This window comes from Phodopus roborovskii, unplaced genomic scaffold (genome assembly GCF_943737965.1).
Source record: "Phodopus roborovskii unplaced genomic scaffold, PHOROB, whole genome shotgun sequence".
NCBI classification, from domain to species: Eukaryota; Metazoa; Chordata; class Mammalia; order Rodentia; family Cricetidae; genus Phodopus; species Phodopus roborovskii.
In genome coordinates, this window is record NW_026126409.1 from 20,345,722 (window position 1) to 20,368,986 (window position 23,265).

General features: G+C 39.2%; 1 protein-coding gene across 1 annotated transcript in view; it reads right to left on the reverse strand.

Annotated features, from left to right (window-relative positions):
- LOC127220281 (A disintegrin and metallopeptidase domain 3) overlaps positions 1-22,820 on the reverse strand; it is a 37,032-nt gene extending 14,212 nt beyond the window's left edge. The window contains exons 1-12 of the mRNA XM_051182042.1: positions 22,653-22,820; positions 22,201-22,286; positions 20,478-20,533; positions 15,712-15,790; positions 13,272-13,348; positions 12,317-12,491; positions 10,473-10,538; positions 7,295-7,366; positions 6,918-7,084; positions 5,846-5,927; positions 3,717-3,853; positions 2,016-2,205 (exon numbers count right to left, since the gene is read on the reverse strand). Coding sequence (XP_051037999.1) covers positions 2,016-2,205; positions 3,717-3,853; positions 5,846-5,927; positions 6,918-7,084; positions 7,295-7,366; positions 10,473-10,538; positions 12,317-12,491; positions 13,272-13,348; positions 15,712-15,790; positions 20,478-20,533; positions 22,201-22,286; positions 22,653-22,710 — 1,245 coding nt within the window. The 5' untranslated portion in view covers positions 22,711-22,820. The remainder of the gene's footprint in view (positions 1-2,015; positions 2,206-3,716; positions 3,854-5,845; positions 5,928-6,917; positions 7,085-7,294; positions 7,367-10,472; positions 10,539-12,316; positions 12,492-13,271; positions 13,349-15,711; positions 15,791-20,477; positions 20,534-22,200; positions 22,287-22,652) is intronic.
- Between the last annotated feature and the right edge of the window lie 445 nt (positions 22,821-23,265).

Sequence of the window (23,265 nt, forward strand, 5' to 3'; positions counted from 1 at the left end):
TGGTGTGGCTGTCATAAAATTGCTGAAGTAGTTTATAGTATACACCCATTATCCTGGAAGACAGAAAGAAAAAAGTACCTGCATTCCTCAAACTTACTGGATCATTCCAATACCTATGGATTTATATTATTTCATTACCTTTAATACATACTTTCTTATAGAATGCTTCCAGCACAGGAAGACCAGTATTACAATAGCAACTAATATATTACTTTAAAATATGCTATTTTCAAAGTTTCCTAATGTATACATGTGAGTCTAGATGCAGTTATACCACACAGAGGGATAATGCCTCTTTCAGATACCATAGGTTATCAAACAAAATGTCCAGTTACCAGGTGTGAAGTAACCCCTTTGAGTTGTTGGTCAATGGGTCTTATAGAATCCAATACACACACACACACACACACACACACACACACACACACACACACACAATACAGATCATTAACCAATAGAACCTGATGGAAGGACCCTGTTTCTGAAGACACCGCATACTTTTATCATAAGACCTGGAAGACCCAAGGCTGACCTCTTCCCTGCTGGCTAGTTTTCATAAGGTGCTATTCAGGCTTCTGGGGAATGAACAGCCATTAGCCATCTTACTTACCTGTAAAACTTGAGAGCTAAAACATTTGGCTTAATGAGAAACACATAGTGGCATGAACATTATAGGGATAGCCAGCTACTTTCTGATTGAGGCCAATGCTGGGCAAGTCATAGGCCCTAAGAGAGAACCCATGACTACCATTTTGCCAGATGGATATAGTATCAAATTGTCTTCTAAATATTTATGGTTTTTTTTTCTCATTTTGCATGTGGTTTTATTTTGTTTCCTTGGTTTGGGGCTTTTTTGTTGTACTGCATTTTTACTTATTTTGAAGAAAGAACTTAAAGTTGGGTAGGTTGGGATTAGGAGAGGATATGGAGGAGTGGTTCTTAACCTGAAGTCGAAACCCCTGTTCACATTTCACTCCACAACAGTAGCAAAACTACAGTTATGAAGTAGCATTGAAAATATTGGGGGTCACCCCAACTTGGGGGTCACCCCAACATGAGGAACTATATTAAAGGGCTGCAGCACTAAGAAGGTTGAGAACCCTGATCTGGAGGAATTTGAAAGAAGGTAAGAATGTTATCAAAATAAGTTTGCACGTGAAAATTTGTCTTAGATAATGAAACATACGCTAGTAAAAAATAAATAAATAAAAACTCCCACATATGTTTTGAAAGATAAATTATTCTGAGATTATAATTACAACATTTATCCATTCCTTCCCTCCTTCCAATGCCTCCCATTGTACCCCTCCTTGCTCTCTTTTATCTCATGGTCTTTAACTGTTATTAAATGCATATATATGTATATACATTATTTGTCATATGCATATATGTATATACACATATATACATAAATATATATTCTTAAATATCGCTTGCCCTGTGTATGGAATGTTACTTACATGTATGTTTTCAGGGCTGGATATTGGTGTTGGATAATCAGTTGCTGTGTTCCTCCCTGAGGAAGATTATGCCCCCCCCCCCCGCCCCAGCATCCCTTAGTTATAGGCAGAGCGGTGTGTATGGCTGAGGCCTCCAGGGCTTTTTCCCTTTTGCTTTATCGTGTTCATTGTTGCCCTTCTCATTCAGCAAATGTTTAGGCGGTTATGTTGGCAAGGCTTTATGGATACAACTCCTATATCACAGGGGACACAATCTCACTGCAAACTCCCCGATCCTCTGGCTCCTACAATCTTTTTACCCTCTCTTCCATGTCCCCCGAGCCTTAGTTGCGGTCGTGTTCCATAAATGTAGCCATTGGGACTGGCCCCAACAACTCTGCACTTTGATTAGTCGTGAGGTAATCTAGACCCAGAAAGACAAGCATCACGTGTTCTACAAATCATCAGTGCCTGTTTTAAAATGATGTCCTCCCCTTTTCCATCATATATAAATCTACAAGGGTGTACATGATACATAGACCAAGTGTTGGGATGAGCTGGGACAGTGTGACTAACCTCTGGTGGGCCACAGTCACACTCCTCTGGAGCCTCCAATTTGTTGTTGCCACACAGCAATTTGGTTTGGTTTAGAGCGATAAACTCTGACTCTGGTTTCTTCTTGAGGCAGTCTAGGTCAGGCTGTGAAGCCAGCTGTTTGAATGCATCCATGCTGCAACTGCTAAAAACCTTTATGCCCTGGGAACGTCTAAAAATAAGTTAATAACCCTCAGATAAATAAAATGCAACTGTGACCCAAGTAACATGTATGAATTCCCGAATATTCACTTTAAAGGAGAGCCAAGGAAGAGAGAGGCATCTCTAGTTTTAATGCAAGACAGTTATAACCAAAGCAGTGCATTTCTTTCTGTTGCAATTTGCAAGGATCAATATACAGAAAGTAGTGGGAGGTCAAGTGCCTGATGCCTCAGCTTCAGGGCAGACATGATAGCCCTGCATTAGTTTCAACAGAATTATCACTACAAGAAGCTTCAATGCAGTATGAGGGTAGGACTAGCTGCCACACTCCCCTCTGCCATGTAGTGGAGAGGGCATTTCCCCCTAGTTTTTCCCTCTCTGGCACATGAAAGCCTCTGGGAAGATTGAAACCAACACTTCTGGTTGGACATATTTGCTTCTATAGTCTCCTTCCTTCATCACACACACACACACACACACACACACACACACACTTTTCTTCCTCCATGACCTTCAGCAACCCCCTTCCCATAACTTCTCTTTTCACCTCATAATTTCTTTCAACACCATCTGTCCATAATTTTAATTCTCTCCCATCGGCTGAAGGTTTGTACATTCTAGAACACTTGTTCTTGAGATCCAATCTGTACAGTTTATTTTAACCAATTGATTGAAAAGCCTAACAGACAACTAATAATAAGCCAGATGCAACAAATAAAACCATTTGGAATATCTCAATATTTAGTAGTGAATTGTGATAGCCAAGAGCTGGTGAGTGACACTCCAATGGCCTTATTTCACAGTGTTAATAAACTCCCAGGGATGGTTGGGGGACCCCCCTCCCCCCCCCAGAGGGGGTTTCCCCCCCCCCCGGGGGCCCGCCCCCCCCCCCGGGCGGGCACATATAAAACCCCCCCCCGGCGGGGAATGAGGGATTATTATTTTCCTTCTGCCCCGCAAACATTCTCACCCAACACTCAGGCCCCACAACTCTCTCTAATCTCCTTATTCTTTCCCTGAATCTGACTCTTTAGCCAGGTTGCACTTTACTTTGTTTCCCTGGAGCCTACAGTACTCTTCCTTATAGTTTTTGTAGTGTCTAGTTTTTGATGTTGTTGTTGTTTGTTTGTTTGTTTTGTTTTGTTTTTTGTAACCTTTCATCTCCCTCTACTCCAATGTACATAGCCAAATCTCCTTATCCACGGGTCTGTTGAGCCATCGAGCCTTCTCTGTTCCAGCATTGCTGTATTTCTTCCATAGAAGCATATTGACAAAAGAACCCATCGGGCAGGCCCCACTCACTCCATATACTAGCTGCATACTGGCTGCTGACTGTTAAGAACTGGCAAGCATGTTTTCTGTAACACCCTGAGCTCATTCTCTTCCATATGCTTTAAGTAATTGTGGATGCATTCATTTAAGCTCTTCTTAGTGAGTGATACTTTGACAAAGTGGACGTCAGAACACACTGCAAGTATTTCCTAAGCCTCTACAGACACCTGACCTGGAAAAGAGCCTTACATTGCTGAAGGGTTCATTATGCATGTGCTTCCAGGACAGAAGCAGTTGTAGACATCATCATATGTTAACCCCAGGTTAATCCCTAGCAGCTGAGACAGGACAGCAGCAAAGCCCTCCATGGTTAAAGTCTTTGGGTGCTAGGCAGATAAAAGGAACAGAATTAGTGTGTCAGCCCTCCTGCCCGTCCTGCCCCTCCTGCCCCTCCTGCCCCCCCCCCCCCCCCCCCCCCCTCCTGCCCCTCCTGCCCCTCCTGCCCCTCCTGCTGCTTCTTCCTGTTTGCTTTGTCAGGCTTTATTTGGCAATGGTACCTAAACAACAATGCAAATTCAAGAATATGGAATAGCAAAACTCTTAAGAATGCAAATGTAAAAGAAAATGAGCACATTGTGGTATTCACTTTTAAGCAATCATCTTTTAGTTCAAATGGAGCTGACATAAAGGAAAAATGAAGTTGCTGCATAAAACCTTACATTTATGGCATATTATTGTATAGAATTCAAACAAGCATGAAAACATTTAAGGAAGTAGAGTAATCTTAGTGACTATTTTATTTGAAAAACATAGATCATGAAGAGTTAATTGGCAATCATCAATTTGTACTTTAGAAATTTTCTGAGGAGACTTTTAAAATTTAAATAAAATTTTACTTATAATTGACTTAAATTTAATATTTTGGTCAAGTGCATTGGTAAACAACAAAATCTATGGAATATGTAGTAATGAAAGAGAATTAAAGAAGATCAGCAAAAGTTATTAACACACACAAGACAGTGACTAAGGACAGGAAGGGTAAAACCATCTAGAGTCTATAGTGTATACCTAAGGAAGAATGGAAAATAATCTATATGATAGCAAAACTGGCAGCATGAAATCTTTTCCTACCATAAACTATTTTGAATCCCCAATAAAGGTGGAGGTTGGCAGAGTGGATTAAAATCAGAACAACCACATGAAGAAGATTTTTATATTTACTGTATATAAAAACTGGCTGAAAACAAATTCAAGAGCTAAGTGAGAGATTCATAGCTATAAAAGAGAAGATAATGGGAAAGACTGACACCATCATATCCTGGAAGGATGGGAGAGCAAAGAATTCTGCCACTGTCTCAAACATCCCTGTTTCATTGTCATGATAAAACCAAAGTAAAGACAAACACACACAAGAATAGAAAAAAAAATTTACAGACTACATGTTTGACAAAAGAATTAATATCCATAATATAGAGAATTCCCACAGCCCAACAACAAAGCACTTAAAACCACTTAAAAAAATAAGTTAAATACTTGAATAGCTATTTCTCTGGTAATATATGCCAAAGTCTATCAAGTTTATGAGCTGTTATTGCATCCTTTGAAGCTTGAGAAACACAATCAAAATCAATGAGAAGACGTGGCATTGTGCATATTAGCCTGTCTCTGTTAACTAAAACAAAACAAAGTAAGTTTGATTGACTATGCAGTTATTATATGTTGGCAAAAGGATTATAGACTGGTATAGCCTCTATCAAAACCAATATTATAGTCCCACAAAAATATGAACAACAAGACTGATACATAATTCAGCAAGCTGACCCATATCAGGGCTTCCGAGAGGTATCTGCTCTAACATGAGCATTGAAGCATGGTGCATAACAACGGCAGGGTAAGAATAAATGAAAGATCTGTTGATAGAATAGGTATATTAATTCAGTCATTAAAAAGGAAATCATGCATGCATTATGAGATAGGTAGAACCTTAAGTACATTGTACTGCTTGCAATAACTCTGTCCTACAAAGACATACTGAACCATCCCACTTACATGTAAACCCCAAAGTTGTTACAACAGTAGAAACAGAACATGGAATGGCATCACCTAGGACAGAGGGATGATTGTTTGATTGATATAGAGACTCATTTTTAAAAGGTGAACATATCTTGAGACTTATTTTGCAATAAGGTGAATACAGTTAGCACCACAGAACTGGTTAAAATTGCAAATTTGGGGTGTTTCCCCTAACCGTACCAACTCTTTTATAAGTTATAACATTAAAAGCCTTAAAAATACTATTATAAAAAATTTGCCAAACGTATACAATAAATACATCTGTTGTCTGTTCATTCAGGGGACAGGGACAACAAAAGGCATACCAGAGCGATTCCTGCTGTAAACTTTGGGTTGCAGGCCATCCCATGATATGTTGCTCCCACATAATCAGGGTCATCCTTATACCTAAATTGAAATTTTATGTCAGTGCACTTGTTTCAAAATGTTGCTATAAAGGACATTAAACAGTGGATTTCTGGAAGTTTGGTATCTTCAAAAACGAGCTAGTCAGCGTGCAATATGCTTCATGCTATCAACCATTCATTAATTAGTAAAAACACAAATAGTATGTCCTCCATACTTCATAGGAATTTAAGTTAAAAATTGTGCTTAAGGTTCTATGATACCCAACCCAAAACCTAGAGGCACCTAGTATTTGCATAACCTGTTCTGTAGGATCCCCATCACTGCATGGATATTGATTCTAAAGTCTAAAGGTCAGTGTTATCTATTGTCAAGCTTTTCACATATTGGACAAATCTTAAAGCTGTGTACAGAGTTGGACCAGAGGAGAGGGAGAAAGAGAGAGACACCAAGAAAAAAGAGGTAGTATGCAGAAATTAGCCCATTAGTGTTGTCTTCAAATACCCAAAACTTGCCTTGAACCTAACTGGAGGCAACAGAAGACATGTGGTTCCTTTTATATCTCTTGAGATCTTCACGAGTGAACTTCTCATATTTCCATGTAAAACAACTGAGTGTGCAATGCTAAAACCTACATGAAGACTCTTGAAGCATACACAGCAAGTAGCTAAAAGCCACATTTCAGATTACTATAGAAACTGGAATGTAGCCACAGGTGCAGGGAAATGGCCGGTCCAGATAAGTTATTTACCTTTTTAAACCAGCAACATGTCACATGGGCAGTTATTGCATTCACAACATTAACATCATGGGTGAACACTTCCTGGTGACCCGTGTTCAGCTTGCTGCTTTTCACAGCCCCACCTTAGTGCTGAGGTGGAATGTGGTGATGGGGTCTAGTGGAAACTGCATTTGACTATGTGATCAGATCTTTACATTTTGCTTATGCTGGCACAATTACCCGGACACGACTTTTGACAGTTGACATTGAACCATTAGGCAAGTCCCCATCAGTGTAGATAAAGTACTTACAGGAGTAAATATGTGATAACCTTTGTTCTTTCCAGTGTTTGGTTTTGTTTCCACAGTAGAAACCTTTGCAGAACTTCATCAGCATCCCCACTTGTTTCAATCTTGTTTTGGTCTGACCAGATCTCTACAGAGGTTAACATCACAGTCACCTTCAGCTGGGAAAACATCTGAAAAGAAGACACACTTCAGTTTGAGTGGTCAGTCATCCTGCCCTGTCTGTAAATGCTGGGATTACATTCATCTTATTGTTTTGAGGGGATAACCCAACTAGTGTGCATGGAGAAGTACACATTTCACAAAAATATGCACCTACTCACACACACTATGTCAGTGGGTTAACACTTTTCTCTGACTTCAACTACAGCAGAAGTACTCACGGTGTTAATGAGACCAAAGATATTAACAACTTTCTGAATCGCAATTTCCATCTTGGAGCCCATATGGTCAAACTGAAAGACAAGTTTCTTGATTACTAATATAACTGATTAAACAGTCACTCTTTAACAGTTTCAGATACACAAGTTAAAATTATGCAGTACTCAGTTGAAGACCCAAGATTAAAGATCTGTTAAAATTGGTTGTCAGTCAATCCCTTCATGTCTGTAAACCTTTTCTAGTTACTGTCCTTCCTGTGTTTTACACATCACCCCAGGATCTTAATGATTAAGACTATTGAAAGGGATAGCTGTGATTAACTTACTCCTCAGAGGCACAGAAATTAAGACTGGTTGTATTCTAGTTCCAGAGCACATAACTGATAAGGGCAAAAACAAGGTGTCTAATCATAAGTTCTCTATGATCACATTCACTTCTCTATCATCAAGGGTTCATTGCAATTAAAGAAACTCAGCATGTATCCCAGCTAGTGGATAGCTACCAGAGTATAACTTCATTTAAGGAAATGATAGTCACTATACTGCCTGCAAGTATTGTTTATGATTGTGTATTAATTACATTTATAATTTACATGACTTATTTTTTAGTATCAAGCAATTCAACAGTAGAAACATATAGGTTTGAGATGGGAAGGCAAGCATTAGATATAATATGCATACATAGAAACTTGTAAGTAGCAAGGACAGACTATGCATAAATACAAAACACAGCCTTTCTAAGGCCAACTGTGTGAATGCGGGGCAATAGACTGCTCTTCCACATAGAATCAGGAAATTCTGATGTGCTGTATTCGTAGATTTTTAATGTAATCCCCGTGATGCAATTGAAAATTTGCTCTCAAATTCAAATGGAGACAGCAGAGATGACAGCAGAAGACTACATGACGGTGACACAGGTGATGAGTACAAGGCTGCTCTGTGAAGTATTCTTGCTGCAACTTTCTGAAAGTTTCATTGTCGAATTTTTCCCCCCAAAACAAAACTGTTTAAAAGGTGAAAATGTTCAAAACTGAAAGGCTAAGACAGTTTCAGATGAGCAAAGTGGCAGACCCGTCCACAAGCTCAGGGGAAAGTGAGCAATGCACACCTGGCACATTGAACAGGACTGCTTCATAGGAAGCAGGTGATGCAGCTTGATTGCAGCAGATGGGGACACACACAGAGACCCACAAATGGACAATGTACAGGGAGGGAAATACCCAATCCTAAATGGGATATCTTCATCAAATCCCTTCCCTCAGGGCTAGAGGAGGCAGAGAGGGTGTCAGAGCCAGAGGAAATGGAGGGCACCAAGGAAACAAGGCCTTCTAGACACGGCAGGACCCGTGCACATATGACCTCACAGAGACTGAGATGGGAAGCAGACACACGCCCCTAACCCCAGTTGATAACCCTTTGCAAATGAAAACTTACTTTTCTCCAAGGGAGTCTCACTGGAAAAACAAACCACTCTTAAGGGCAGCCCCATGCCCAGCAGTGGATGGCCAACACAAAAAGAACCCGGTGACATCTTTGGAGGTTCCTTATATCATCATATTATGTCAGGGCATGGTTTTGTTCTCATAACATCACAAGTCCTTTAGATATACTATGGCTTCCAGTTTGGGGTTTTTATGGAATTCCTGTATGTGCAACCTGTGTGTTTCTGGGTTTACATGTGTTTGATGTGATTTTGTTGCTGTTGTTGTTGTTAGCTTTTTTGTTAGCTTTTTTTTTAACTTCTGTTTTGTTCTATTCTGATTTTTTGTTGTTGTTTTATCTTATTTTACAATTATTCTTTATATGCCTGTTTTCTTAGGAGAAACTGAAAAGGTGCAGGTTTGGATGGGAGGGGAGGTGGGGAGGATCTTGGAGGAGTTGGGGAAGGAGAAACTATATCAAACTGTATTCTAAGAAAAATACATTTTCAATGAAAGAAATAGAAACTGGAGAATTAATTGAAATAATTTGTTCTGTAGACTGTGGCACATGTAAACATTAAGATAAACTCAAAGCAATTGGTTCAGTGATAGTCCAGCGTGGTAAGGCAGAAGACAGTGGAATGAATCCACACCATGAGACTAAGTGACTCAAAGAAGAAACCATGGGCTGGACACTAGGAATCAGAGAATGGTGAGCTGAGAAAGTCAGTACTGGCTATGAAAAGAGATTCGCACAGTGGGGAAGAAAGGCAGTGTACAAATACTGTTTGCAGAGGAGAGTGCAAAGTAAGCAGAGTGCTGATGAATGACCATTTCATCTGTAAAACATGGAGCTTCCACTCAAGAAGCCAGCTAACTATGACACATAAAATAAGCTCAGGAAGTGAATATTTGAAAATGTAATCCAATGTAATACTTAATGAACTAACTTCCAGGATAATGGAAATAAGATCTAGTCTCAATAAGAACTGAGGCACACCTGCTAGTCTCTGCTAAAGTTAGATGGGTGATTGTGTAGTAGAACCTGTTCATGCAAAGTCCTTTGCCATTGCCATAATCACCTCATGCCAGTATAAGGACAGCCAATGACATGTCATTATGTGCTGCAATGCTTTGGCACTTTTTTTTTAAGCAGGGAAAAAATATGTTTATGTTTTGAGACAAGATCTTCTTATGGTAGCCCTGAGTGGTAGGAAACTCAATCTCTCTGCCTCCCTATCTTTAGTACTGGAATTATTGGCACATGTCATCATGACTGACACTTGAACAGAGTATAAAAACATTTGTATAAAACAGTGAAAAACATACTGGAACGATAGCTCAGCAGTTAACAACACTTATTGCTCTTCTAGAGGACCTGAATTCAGTCTCCATTAATTCACAGGGAAAGCTGGGGGCCATCAGTAACACCAATCCCAGTGAATCTGCCTCCCTCTTCTGGAGTCTGAGAATACTGCATGCACATAGTGCCCAGACCTACACAATGTAGGCAAAACACTGACTGCACCCATAGAACAAAGATAACATGAAGGGAAAAAAAAAAAAAAAAGGAAGGAAGGAAGGGAGATAGGGAGGAACAGGAAGGGGAGGGGAATGGAGAAGGGAAGGGAGGGGAGGGGAGGGGAGAGGAGAGGAGGGAAGCAGAAGGGAAGGGAAAGGAGGAGTTTAAGTTTCATATTCACAACCCTCACTCAATCTTTCTACAAAACGAAGACCTGAGGAAGACAGGTCAGTCTTACCATGGCTTTATCCATGATGATCTTCACAAGTAGAGTCCTCTTCATTAGTGACATATTTGAAGCTTTCTGTGAAACAAACCGTCAATATAATAAAACCAACTGGGTACCCACATGTCTGTTAATAGTTCTGGTTTAGTACTGTTTACTGTACTTACTTCATTAACAGGGATAACAGATACAATCTCTAGTCTCGAGATTCTTTAAATACTCTATAAAGACTGGCTGGAAAGAAACTGTTCACTCTCATAATGCAAACAAGGAAAACCTTGGCTGTTTTAAAGGGGCTTCATTTTGATGCATTTTTTCTACCTTTGCTGAATTTCTTCAATTGAAGATGAATATGGAATTACTTATTTATTTATAAAATGAAATATATTAGCCATATTATGATATTATGTCTCATTACTGATTTGATTTGTGGTTTCTTGAACATTTTTTTTGTTACAAGGCTTATTTAATTCAACACTTAATAACATGAAATGTGCATATATGTGTGTGCACATATGTACGTGTGGAGTTGGCTGCTGTAATCATAGAGGTCAGTTAGTCTTATATGTAAAGAGGAATCCCAAGACCTGGAACTGTTCAAGACCAGCTGGAGACCCAGAATGACATGACATTGAGGTTCCATTTGGATCCAAAGTCTAGTGTGTATGAGAGTGAGCTTTCTTTTCAGCCGTCAACTGATTTGACAAGTGACGGAGTAAAACCATTGGTTTTGTGAGTTTCTGTCTTTAATTTGTTAACCTTTACTCAAGTCCACACTTTCAACAAATTAAAAAAAAAAAAAAAAGGTAAGGGAATAGTGAAAGGAAGTTTGTCATTAATTAGTTTCAATCTTCATTCACCATTTTTTTTGTTACCTCTGTTTTATATGACAAGAATGTATATCTAGAAATTAGCTTATTTTAACCACTGATGCCTAAAGACAAATTTGAACAAACATTTTAAAGGGAAACGTTAAGATACATATCAAAAATCCCTTTGGCAGAGTGTCTGCTATTAACTGACATTATTTATAAGAAAAGTTATTTTTTCTGTATTTGTCAAATTAATTTACTGATTGAAGGGAAAATTTTAATGCAAAGCTGACATAATTTTATAAAGTGTATACGTTTCCATTTAAATCAATATATAGTTACATATTTATGTCAGAGACAGAGTGGAAGCACACTGCAAAACAGGAACAGTGCATCCCACCCACAGCAGCTCCTGGCTGGAGAAAATATTATTTAGGTCCATCTTTATTTTACATTTTTTATACACCCATTTATTTAGCATTTAAATATACGTACTTATCAATATTATTTAATTTATAAAGTAATTAAAGTAAAAATTAGCAAAAATATGAAATCATATTAATAAAAAAATTAAAAATAACCATGATTGGATTTTTTCCTTAAAAATCTAGACATTTATGACTATTCATTTATGGTGAAGCATATGACAGCAAATACAGCAAAGTTTTAGTTATTGTCATGATTCATTTTACTTTCAAAGTTTGTAGCAGAGTAATGCTTTTTGACAAAGAAAATAAATTGACAAAGAGAACACAAACTATCAGTAAGTAAATCCAGGACCAATTATGTTAATAGTATGCAAATCTACACAAATAGCAACTATGTGTATCTATACAAACTCCCTATACAATAACTATACAAACTATTGTGACAAGTTTAGATGACCTTTTAAAAAATTGATGTCTACTTATTGTTGTCTTAAGACTATGTGAGGAAACCAATGATAGCTTAAAATAATTACTGTACAACAGTTTGACTTTGTTTTCCCAATGTATCCAATCTCAAAATTTCAGTGTAAATAGCACAGATGAAGGACGAACTCACCTCTGGTTTTACAAGAATTCGGTAGGACTGACTTTCATGCTGGGGATTTAAGTTTTCTTTTAAGGGGGAATAATCAATTTTGTTATTCTTTATTTGATAAATCATGTGTTCAAATGTAGCTGAAGACTCTAATGGCTCAATTCCATAAGTGATATTCTCTAACTGTAACAAGCCCCTAAACATATAAAGAAAAGAAAGTGCATGCTAAAAATATCTTCTATAAATTCTTTATAAGTTTCAAATCCAATGTTATACCAATTAGTATTCAAGCATCTCTACTGGCCTGTCCTTGGGGTTCTGACAGGATGCACCCTCAGCTGCAGCCACTAAGAGCACCACCTGTGCACATTCACTATGTTCCCTTTTAAAAGGGCCCTGCCCACCTCCCATCCCCTTTCTCTCTCTCTCTCTCTCTCTCTCTATCTCTCTCTCTCTCTCTCTCTCTCTCTCCCTCTTCCTCTCCCTTTCCCTATCCCTCTCTCTCTGTCCCTCTTTGCCCTCTCCTCTCTCCTGCTGATCCTTTCTCCAGAGGTGGGTCCCCCCCCCTTTCCTCTTTTCATGATCCCTTTCCCTAATAAAAACCCCTCATGGCATCTTTCTCTTGGATGCTGTTTTCTTTAATTACAACAATACCTATCTTCCCTCCATTATGGCATTTAAGAAAAATTGTGGTCTAATGTAGATAGAAAATGTGAATTCTCTCCCTGCTTGTAGGAACTTTTTCTGCTTAAGTTTTATGATGGCAAAATGCAAAGAAGCCTTTAAAAAGTTCATGAGAGGACAAGAGAAAGAGATGGGAGTAAAGGGGGTGTATAAACACAGCCACTGCAGTCTTCAGGTCTGTGTTCTTTTTTTTTTTTTTTTTTTTTTTTTTCCCTCCTCATTCTGTTCTCAAAGATGATGGTGGAAACTGAGGGTTGACATACAATCTTAGTTCACACTTTCAGAGTGGTACCTGAGACCTGAGCAAATGCTGAGGGTCACAGTTGATGCTGGGATCTCAGCAGCGTGTCCTTGATAAAAGCAATGACCCTAAGAAGGAACAGAAGAAATGTCATAGCTGATTCCCACAGGAAGCCTTTGGGGTCATGCCCACTTCCTGACAACAGCAAACATCCACATTCAGCCATTACATTATGTGTTTGGTGTTCAGGGTCCTTCCCATCTCCCTAGTGTGCATGCTTCCTCAGCACTTTCCTGTGTTTGACTAGGCATTATTTTCCTCTCTGAAATATTCTTGCTATAACTTTAAGTTTTGACCACTATTTACCCTATTTATCAGTATCTTTTCCTTTTTAGCAAGATCGCCTAGGAGTATAGTTTATACGCACTAGCTTATGATTTATAACATAATCATGGCTGGGTTCAATTATGAACAATTGTGAGTCATGAAAGGTGTGTGTGTGTTCATTTATTGTGCATGTCTGTGTTCGCCTGTCATGGTGGGCATTTTCTCCTTCTATCATGTGGGGCCCGGGGATGGAACTCTGATCATCATGTTTTGCAAGAGACACTTTTCTCACAGAGCCATCTTGGAAGTCCATAATTATTTAGCTGACATTTGTCCACCTTACTTTCTCTTACTATCTCACTAGGAAGGTAATTAATCATCAGTAGTTAACACTCTTCCCCCTTGACTTTATCAATGTTAGTGATTCCCAAACTTCCCCACAATAATCCTTTAATGAACTCTCCATCCTCCTAAGTCTACATAGTAGTGATTTCCAGGGCCCTTTTTGTTCTTAACACTGTAAAACTTCACTTCCAACTCACTGACTCCTTCAATCTGTCTATATAGTAAAAGCATCCAGGCATAGATCTCCATTGAACATGGCATAAACCCCATCTAAAATCTCATCCCCCAAAAACTGGAGTAGCAGTTTGGATCTAGCCACAAGGGCAGGCATTAGAGCACATGTAAGTCCAACATCAGCATGATGCCCAATGCACTCACGCTCCAGGGCTTTGCCCAGACAGAGAGATCAGCACTCAACTGATACCAGCAGCCCTTCCCAAAGAGGTAATCAAGGTCCCAGCCCACTATTAACTACAGGGGAGAAGCATTCCCAGGAATCTCCTGACTGTGCCTCCCTGAAAGATGCCACCCAACACCTACACAGCAAAAGTCACTCAGACAGAAGTGAGACAGTGAAGCACAAGGTAAGCAACTCACAAGAGGAAAAACAGAGACAATCCTGTCTGGCCTAGGAGGCCTCACATGATCCATGCATCATACCACACCATATAGCTTAGGGGCCTACCAGACACACCCACCCTGGAGCCAGCAGAGAGACTGGCGATCTCTGCTTATGCCAGTGCCTTACTGTTTTTATTTCTATAGCTCTACAGTATAACTTATACTGTTGTTGTGTTCTAATTGTTGCCTGGTTTTCATTCATCGCACATGATATTATATACACATGTGGAAATGCCACACTAGGCCCTGTTAAAAGGCACAATTGATGAATGCTCATTAAAATTAATTGTGAAATGCTGACATCTAGTCCCCACCCCTTCAGGTATGATATGGTGGCCTGCAAGGTGCTGGAAGGTCTTTAGCCTCAGGGTTGTTTTTGAATCCCTTAAGCACCAGCCCACTGTTCACATCAGAGAACCTATGGGTGCTACCTCATTGCCACTGAGCCACTCATCCTCCAGTGTTCATCTGCCCCCAGCATCTCCTCTCACAATCTTCCTGCCAACTTTCCCACCATTTCCTCCACTGTGAGACAACATTCCCAACCTTTGGTGTGCCTGATCCCCCAACCTGCCTTTTCTTGTCCATCTCAAACTCCTGATGTCTTCAGACATGATTTAATCATATTTTCGGATAAGTGATTTCGAGGTAGTCATTTTCTTCAGTGTACTTTCCTAGCAGTTCACACGGGGTGGTGGGGGTGGGGGCTTGGATTTGGGACCTGTTTGGCCAACAGCACTGTAGATTGGAAAGTGTTTTTCTTTGTCTTTTCAACAGTAGCATCTTACACATATTTTGTAAATAAAGAATCCAAGTTGCTCATGATAACCACAAACCTGGAATTCCAGCACTGAGGAGTGGAGGCAGGAGGATTGTGATTTTTGTCACCAGCCTAGGCTCCTTCATGGTACCTTGTTGTTATCGCTACAATTGGAGGGTCAGGGCAGGAGAAAGGTTGGAGGTGGGAAAGGGAGAAGGTTAAGTGATACAATAATACTTTAGTTAAAAATAAATGTAAAATTCAAAAAACACAGCTTCTAAAGGTATATGAATCCATACATGTGTAGGAAATATATAATCTATAGATAAATGTATGTGTAGCTATTTCTAAGTTAAAAACTGTTGGTATGTAAGGGGAGAAACACCACTACACACACACACACACACACACAGCTCCACAGCACAAGTCTAAGCTTACCTTTACTAAAGAAAAGTCCCTTTGCAATGTTCCTAACTTGGTATATGAATATGCCATAAAACGTGGATGTAAAAATGACCTATTTCAACCAAAATAAAGACATTTCATTGTAATATATCATTAATAACAATACACAGGTTTAATAGTTCATTAACAACAAAAACCTTTCAGAATAATTAAACTAAAGTGTAAATCTTACAAACCAAAAATACCTGAGAATTTTCATCATCTAGCTTGTGTTCTAATAGTTTATTAGAGACATACAAGCTAAAGATAATAATTAGGACTAAAACCAGGGAGCAGTATAGATAGGACTATGATAAATTACACATAGCAAACTGTGCTCATGCCCACATCTTCTCATTTAAGTTTTAGTTTATATTAAGCACAAATAAATCTCATGGGCTGATTATAAGTCAGCATCAAATGGTTTTCATAGAATTACAAACCATCTGAAAAATCTTCACACCCATTTCTATTTCATCTTTTTTGAGCTCTCTTTAGTCCCGTGCCCCGTTTTCAAACTCTTTGCTTCCTTGATGTTTAGCTTTTCGCTTGTCTTGTCTTAGTTCTTTATAGCCTAGTTACTAATCTTCAGTTAGATATGCAGCTGTTAAACATTTATGTCCCATTCTGTAGGCTCCCTCTTCACTTTAGTGGCAATGTTCTTTGTTGTACAGTAACTTTGGTTCATGAAGTCCCTTTCATCAGCTGTTGGCTTTAATGCTTCTAACTAATTGACATCCTGTTCCCTTCCTGTGCCAATGAGTTCAGACATATTCCCTACTTTTTCTGTTATGGGATTCAGGGTATCATTCTGATATTGAACTCTTAAAGCCATTTGTAGTTGACTTTTCTGTGGGCTGAGAAATAAGGCTTTAGTTACATTCTACATGTAGTCATCCAGTTTGACTAGCAACATTTGTTAAAGATGATGTCTTTTCTCCAAAGTGCATGTTTGGCCTCTTTGTCAAATGCCAAATAGCAGCTCTGGCTTATGTCAGGGTCCTCCCCAGATAAACACAACAGACATCTACAGAAAACCCCACCCAGACACTAAATGTACCTTGCTAGCCAATTGTGCCACTAGATCTTCAAAACCAAACTGGAAATGTAAACAATTTGCATTTCTGAATATAAACAGCTTGCAAAAGCTAATTCTAGACGTAGTCCCATAATATCCAATGAGATAGCAAAAGCAATTTAAAACCTCCAAAATTTAAAATAAAACAAAAGAACCTGGAGCCAGATGGATTCAGTGCAGAATTCTTCCAGACCTTCATAGAAGAAACAATGCCAATATTCCTCAAATTATTCCATAAAATATAAAATAAGGAGGCATTTCTGAATTATTTTCATGAAATCAGTCTTACCCTGATACCAAAATGGACATGGAAAGAGCCAACACAAAAAGAAAATTATGGGTCTCTTTCTGGTGAATCCGGATGCAAAAATTCTCAGTAAAATACTTAGAAACACAATTCAAGAATACCTAAAAAGATCACCCACTGTGATCAAATCAGCTTTTATCACAGAGATCTAAGAATAATTCAATACACATCAATCAATAGACATAAACTACCACATAAATACACTTAAATCATCTCATTAGACATAGGAAGGCCTGTGATAAAATAAAACCTCTCTTCGTGATAAAATTTCTGGGGACTGTAGGGAGACAGGAGACATATCTCCACACAACAAAGACCATTTACAGCAAGCCTACCACTGACATCTTGCTAAATGGAGAAAAATGCAAAACATTTCCACTGAAATCAGACATAAGATAAGGATGCTTACTCTCTCCATCAGTGTTCAATACAGTACTTAAATCCCTAGCTAGAGCAATAAGACTACTGAAGGAGTTGAAGGGTTACAAATTAGAAAGGAAGACAACAGGGTAGCTCTATTTTCAGATGCTATAACTGTACACATAAAAGAGCCAAAGGATTCCACCAGAAAAACTCCACAGCTGGTAAATGGAGTCATTATTTAGCAGGATACAAAACCAACACACACACACACACACACACACACATACACAGTAGCCTTCCTATAAACAAATGGCACCAATAATAAATCAGAGAAACAAGACCATTAACAATAGCCTCAGAAAATAATCTTTGAATAAATTAAAGAAGTGAAAGACTTGTACAATGGAAAATTAAGACACTGATGAAAAATTGGAAAACAATATCAGAAAACAGAAAGGCCTTCCATGCTCATGGGTTGGTAGGATTAATGTACTAAAAATGATCACCCTACCAAAAGAAATGTACAGATTCAATATAATCCTCCTTAATATTCCAACACAATTTTTCACAGAAATTGAGAAACACAGCCTTAAATTTTATATAGGAAGACAAAAGACCCAGGATAGCCAAAACAATCCAACAAACAAAACCCTGCTGGAGGTATCACTATCCCAGACTTTAAGTGACACAACAAACCTATAGTAATAAAAATGGTATGGCGCTGGCAATAAAAAAACAGACACAATAGCCTTTTAAAACCTCTACTATGTCACTCAACTTCTCTTTGGCCATAGTAAGTATCAGAGTCACAAGTGAGTGACTGAATTTGTAGATCCCAGGATAAAATGAAAACCATTTAATCTACCCCAAAAGCATTAACCAGGTTGTTTTACATCTGCAATGTTCCCCAGAGACCCTGTGCTAATGCCCAGGCTCCAGTTCCTAGAGCTATTGGAATATGATAGAGCTCCTTCTGAAAGTAGGGCCTTGCCCTAGTTTGTCTTCTGTTGTTTTTGTTGCTTTGATAAAACACATCAAAGCCCCTTTAAGGATAGAAGGGTTTCTTTGACCTGTATTTCCACATCACCATTTTCGTTAATGAAAGTCAGGGCAAGAAATCAAGCAGGAACCTGGAGGCAGTCACTGAAGTGGAAAGCATAGAAGAATGGACTTAGAGGCTTGCTCTCCCTGGTATACTCAGCAGGCTTTCTTATGCAGCACAGGATGGCTTGCCCCTGAGTGGTACCACCCTAAGTGGGCTAGGCCCTCAAGCATGAGCCAGCAACCAATGTAAACCCCAATTCAGATGCCCTAGTCCCAGTTGTATCTGGGTTTGTGACATATTAACCACAACCGACTGAGGCAGACCTGCATGTATTGTTCTAGATGGCTGGGAGCCTGTGCCCCTTGGGACCTTGTCTCTTCATCCCCCTCTCTCCTACTTCCCAGATATGAGCTAAGTGCCAAGGGCTTACTACCATGACATCCTACCTAACCACAGACCCAAAATCAACAGGGCTAAGGAACCATACATGAAAACCTCCAGGTCTATCAGTAAATATTTTTTTAATTAACAAATATCAAGTTTGCCGTGTTAATCACAGATTGCTGACGGCCACATAGGTGTTGGCCCCTTCTCACAATTTTGCCCAAGGACATGAGTAAACTCAGATACAGGAAGGGGGCTGAGAAGCCTGGGAGGGAAACACATGCATCTCTTGATAACAAAGAAGAGTGAAGAGAAGAGCATCACCATATTGAGACAAATGTGGCTTATAAGCTCTTACTAATATACTATGTACATCTATTTAAATGTATAATTACTGTTCTGGATTTTGGAAACATTGATTAAATGTGACACAGAGGAACCTATATGGTACCATACTTTGATCACAACATTGGAATGGGATACATAGTAGCAAAGAAAGCAAAAGTGAGACTCTGCCTTCATCTCCCATGTGCCTCAGATGAAATGCCTATTTGAGCATGAAAAGATTCTAATTATTAATGCTATCTTCAGAATTTATAGAGACAATCTCTGTAAAGGGCCCTTATTACCTATTACACTGCATACTGTAACATTTTATACTGAGTGATGTTGGAAGACACATACCCACACTGAGACAGACTGTTTCAAAACAATGGACACATTTGGGGGGGGGATTTTTTATGAGTTCCTGTAATTCTTATATAAAGACAAAATATAGAGAATGATGGAAGGTTGTATCCAAGGTTGATGCTGCTGGATTCCTTGCAGGATAAAGGAAGAAAGGTGGGAAGTCAAGATTACACATTGGAGCAAAACAGGAGAAACACAGTTGTGAATTGGCCAAACCATTTGAGCATAACAGAAATGTAACCTGTCATCAAGTAACAACAGCATATGAACAGAAGGCAGAAGGGGGCAGTGGGCAGAGCTGGCGCTGGGGCAGCAGCGAGGGGAGGGAGCTGGTGCTGGGAGGGAGCTGGTCCCGGGGCAGAGAGGGACATGGGCACTGAGAATGCAGCATTTCATTAGCTACAGGTGTATGGGTGTCATTCTGCTTTACCCTGGGAAGTTCATGACCACTGCTTTACATGACTCAAGTTTTCATTCTCTATCATCAGTGGCCTAAGCAAGTTCTGCCTATGTTTGCAATTTAAGACACACTTTCGTGTTTACAAGGTCTACCTGGTTTCCTAGGGATGTTTTTCTGACCTAGTCTCCATTTCTCTCAGGTATGTGTAGTATACTACGTAAGATGCTTAAAACCCCACCCTTAAGCAAAACAACATAGGCTGGTGCAAAATTACACATGGGCAGGTAACAGCTATACCTTTCACGACTGCACGCATGCCTGTGCTTTAAGGACTTTGGTAATTTTCATTCATCCGATGTGTCTTAAGACATCATTAACTTAGAACATAGATTTAAAATCTCAGTTCCACATGAAGATTAAAGAAGGTAAAGCTCAGCTTGGTGAATGGTTGAAGAACAATTGGAAACAGCTCTGTGGTAGAGTGAGCACTTACTGTTTTTCAAGCTGGAATGTGTATGTTTTGCCCTCAATTCTGACCAAGTAAGTGACCTGTGCCAAAGTGGCCAGAAAGAGAAAGCCATTATTAGAAATGCCTACTTCTTAAAAGTAACAAGCTATGATTTATGAACACACATTTTATTTGACCAGACTATGTCCCAAATTGAAACAACTCCACAATATAATATCTACCATTTCTCATGCTTCTAACACAAATATACCCTTCCCAATTTATGCTTTATTCTACCATTCCAGATTCCCTCCCCATTTTGCTATTTAATTAGCAAAATAATACCCAAAAGCCCAAAACTGTAAGCTATATTTTTTCTCACCTATCACTGCTTTGCCTACACTGTTTTCTATTACCATATTACTGCCATCACTGAACCTAACAGGTTAACAAATAAAATACAAATGTATTCTACTACAGATTAACACCAGGACCATAGACATTCAAAAGAACCCATGAAATAGACCCACATTGTAAATGGTCATGGTCATTATTTGCAAGATTGATATATAGAAGGCATATTTTTATTCCTATAAACTGGAAAATAAACAATTGGAAAAGAAATTTTATAATGCCAGTTTCCATAGCCTGAGAGACTAAGATGGTATGGAGAGATTTTATCGTGAGACCCACAGACAGGTGCAAAGGACACACATGCCCTGATAAACAGAGAAAATGTACATAAATCTTATTTGAAAAAAAATCAACTTAAAACACAGGGAACTGTGAAGGGGTGGGTTGGATATGATCAAAGATATATCATATACATTTATGAAACTATCAAAGACTAAATAAAAATACCACTTAAAATGCTAAGTTCATGGCCAGTTCATGACTTATAGATTGAAAACTATCTACTGCCAAATTCCAAGAAGCTGACTGTAAAACTAGGCAAGATGGCATTTATGTTATATATTAAATTAAAATAGATGTTTCAGAATAGCAAAGGCAGAAAGACTGTAAGTAGATTTGAAGACAGTTTGGATTAATGATGACGATTAACTTTGAAAAAAACAACTGTCTACTTGGAAAGAACTGAAAACATTCTGATGTACTTTGCCAAAAATTTAACTACTTCCTCATCAGTCCTGTGGAAATGGTTCTGATAAAATACTCACAAGACTATCTGCTAGTCAGGAAGCATACATGTATGAGGTGGCAATGAGAAGTGGAAAAACAATATTGCCAAATACAGTGATAAACATATGTGACTAAAATATTCAACTGGTTAAAATTAGTACCTCAGACTTATGAAATGGACACTCATTTGAAACACCTCTCTGTATTGCTTAGAATAATGTTATGATTTTTATACTTCACTGTTTGGTTTTCCAAGAGGTTTAATACATGTGCATTTATAGGCCTGGAGATTTTTATGCTGCCAGTTTAAAAATCATGATACAAGGTAAAATTTAGTGCAGTCTGATGTGTAAGAATATATAATTCGTGCATTTGTTTTCCCTGGATTCAGTAAGCTATGCATGGCAGCAGCATGGGGACTGGAAACTAGAGCGTTTGAATCTCACACAAAACAGTTGTGCAACGTCCGTATACTACTTGGAAAATGAAAGAAACTGAGACATTTTGCCCTCCCTCGGACCACCAGTCTTTAGCTTCCTAAATTAGTCATAAACAGAACTTCAAAGAGGCCATGTAGAAATTCACTGATGTGGGCCTGAATTTTCCACAAATGCGGTTTCTTAATTACGTGCGTTTCTGCCGCCTTGTCATCCTTGATGTTGTTGTTCTCGATTTTCTGTGGCACTGTGATCTGCAGAAGTGGTGTTTCAGACTCTGCGGAGAGGGACACAGTGAGTACACTCCAGGGCAACAGTAAGTATCCTGCTTTAACTAAGCTTTCCTCGAGAGCAAGAAGAGAGCACATAAGACCTGTGGGCTCTATGTCACTCCCTCTCCATCTCTCTGTCCTCCCGATGTCCTCCTGATTGCAGAAAGTCAGTAAATGAGGATCAATGGTCTTTGAGCTGAGTCCTCCAACCAGCAGGCAGAGATGGACCCCTAGACCCTGGAACTGGGAGGACTCTGGGCACCTTCACTAGCCCTTGTTCTGGACTTCCGGAGAACAACTCAGAGTATGAAGCCAGCATGGCAGGTGCTCTGTGGACAGGTGGTCCCCTGCCCAGCAGCATTTTCACTTACCCTGGTCCGCAATGATCAGTTGGCCCAGGCATGAGAGGACCAGGAACAAAGGCAGCATGGTGTGGCCGCTGGCTTTGCCACAGTGATGGCAGTTGGTACAAACGGTGGCAGCTCGCGGCCCCTGCGCCTGGGCTCTTGGGAAGCAGGAAAGGCAGAGTCCCACAGGAAGAGGAAACCCCCCAGTGCAGCTCTGTGCATCAGGGACCAGAGCCCAAAGGAGATAGCATTTTCCCTGCAGAGGCCAAAAGATGCCTCGGAGCTACCCCACATAAGTATGGGCTTCAGGAGGAGCTGGGCACCCTCCTAACGCATGAGCAATGTCTCCACCTAGTAGCAGCTTTTTTTCTGAGCACGTTTTGTCTTGTATGTCTTTACATGCAACATTTACATGCAAAGTAAAATGAATACCTTTCCCATTTTGTAAAAAGAAACAAAATAAAACTTTAAAATTTTTTCATTAACTCTTACTAAATATCTAAACATCTTAAGAAATAGCTACAGAGGCTAACTATTAATAACAAGAAAATTTGAACCTCTCTTGTTTATGGAAGAGTTTGTTCTGGTTTGTGCTATATATCATATTTATTTTAATATTTCAATATTTTATAAGGCC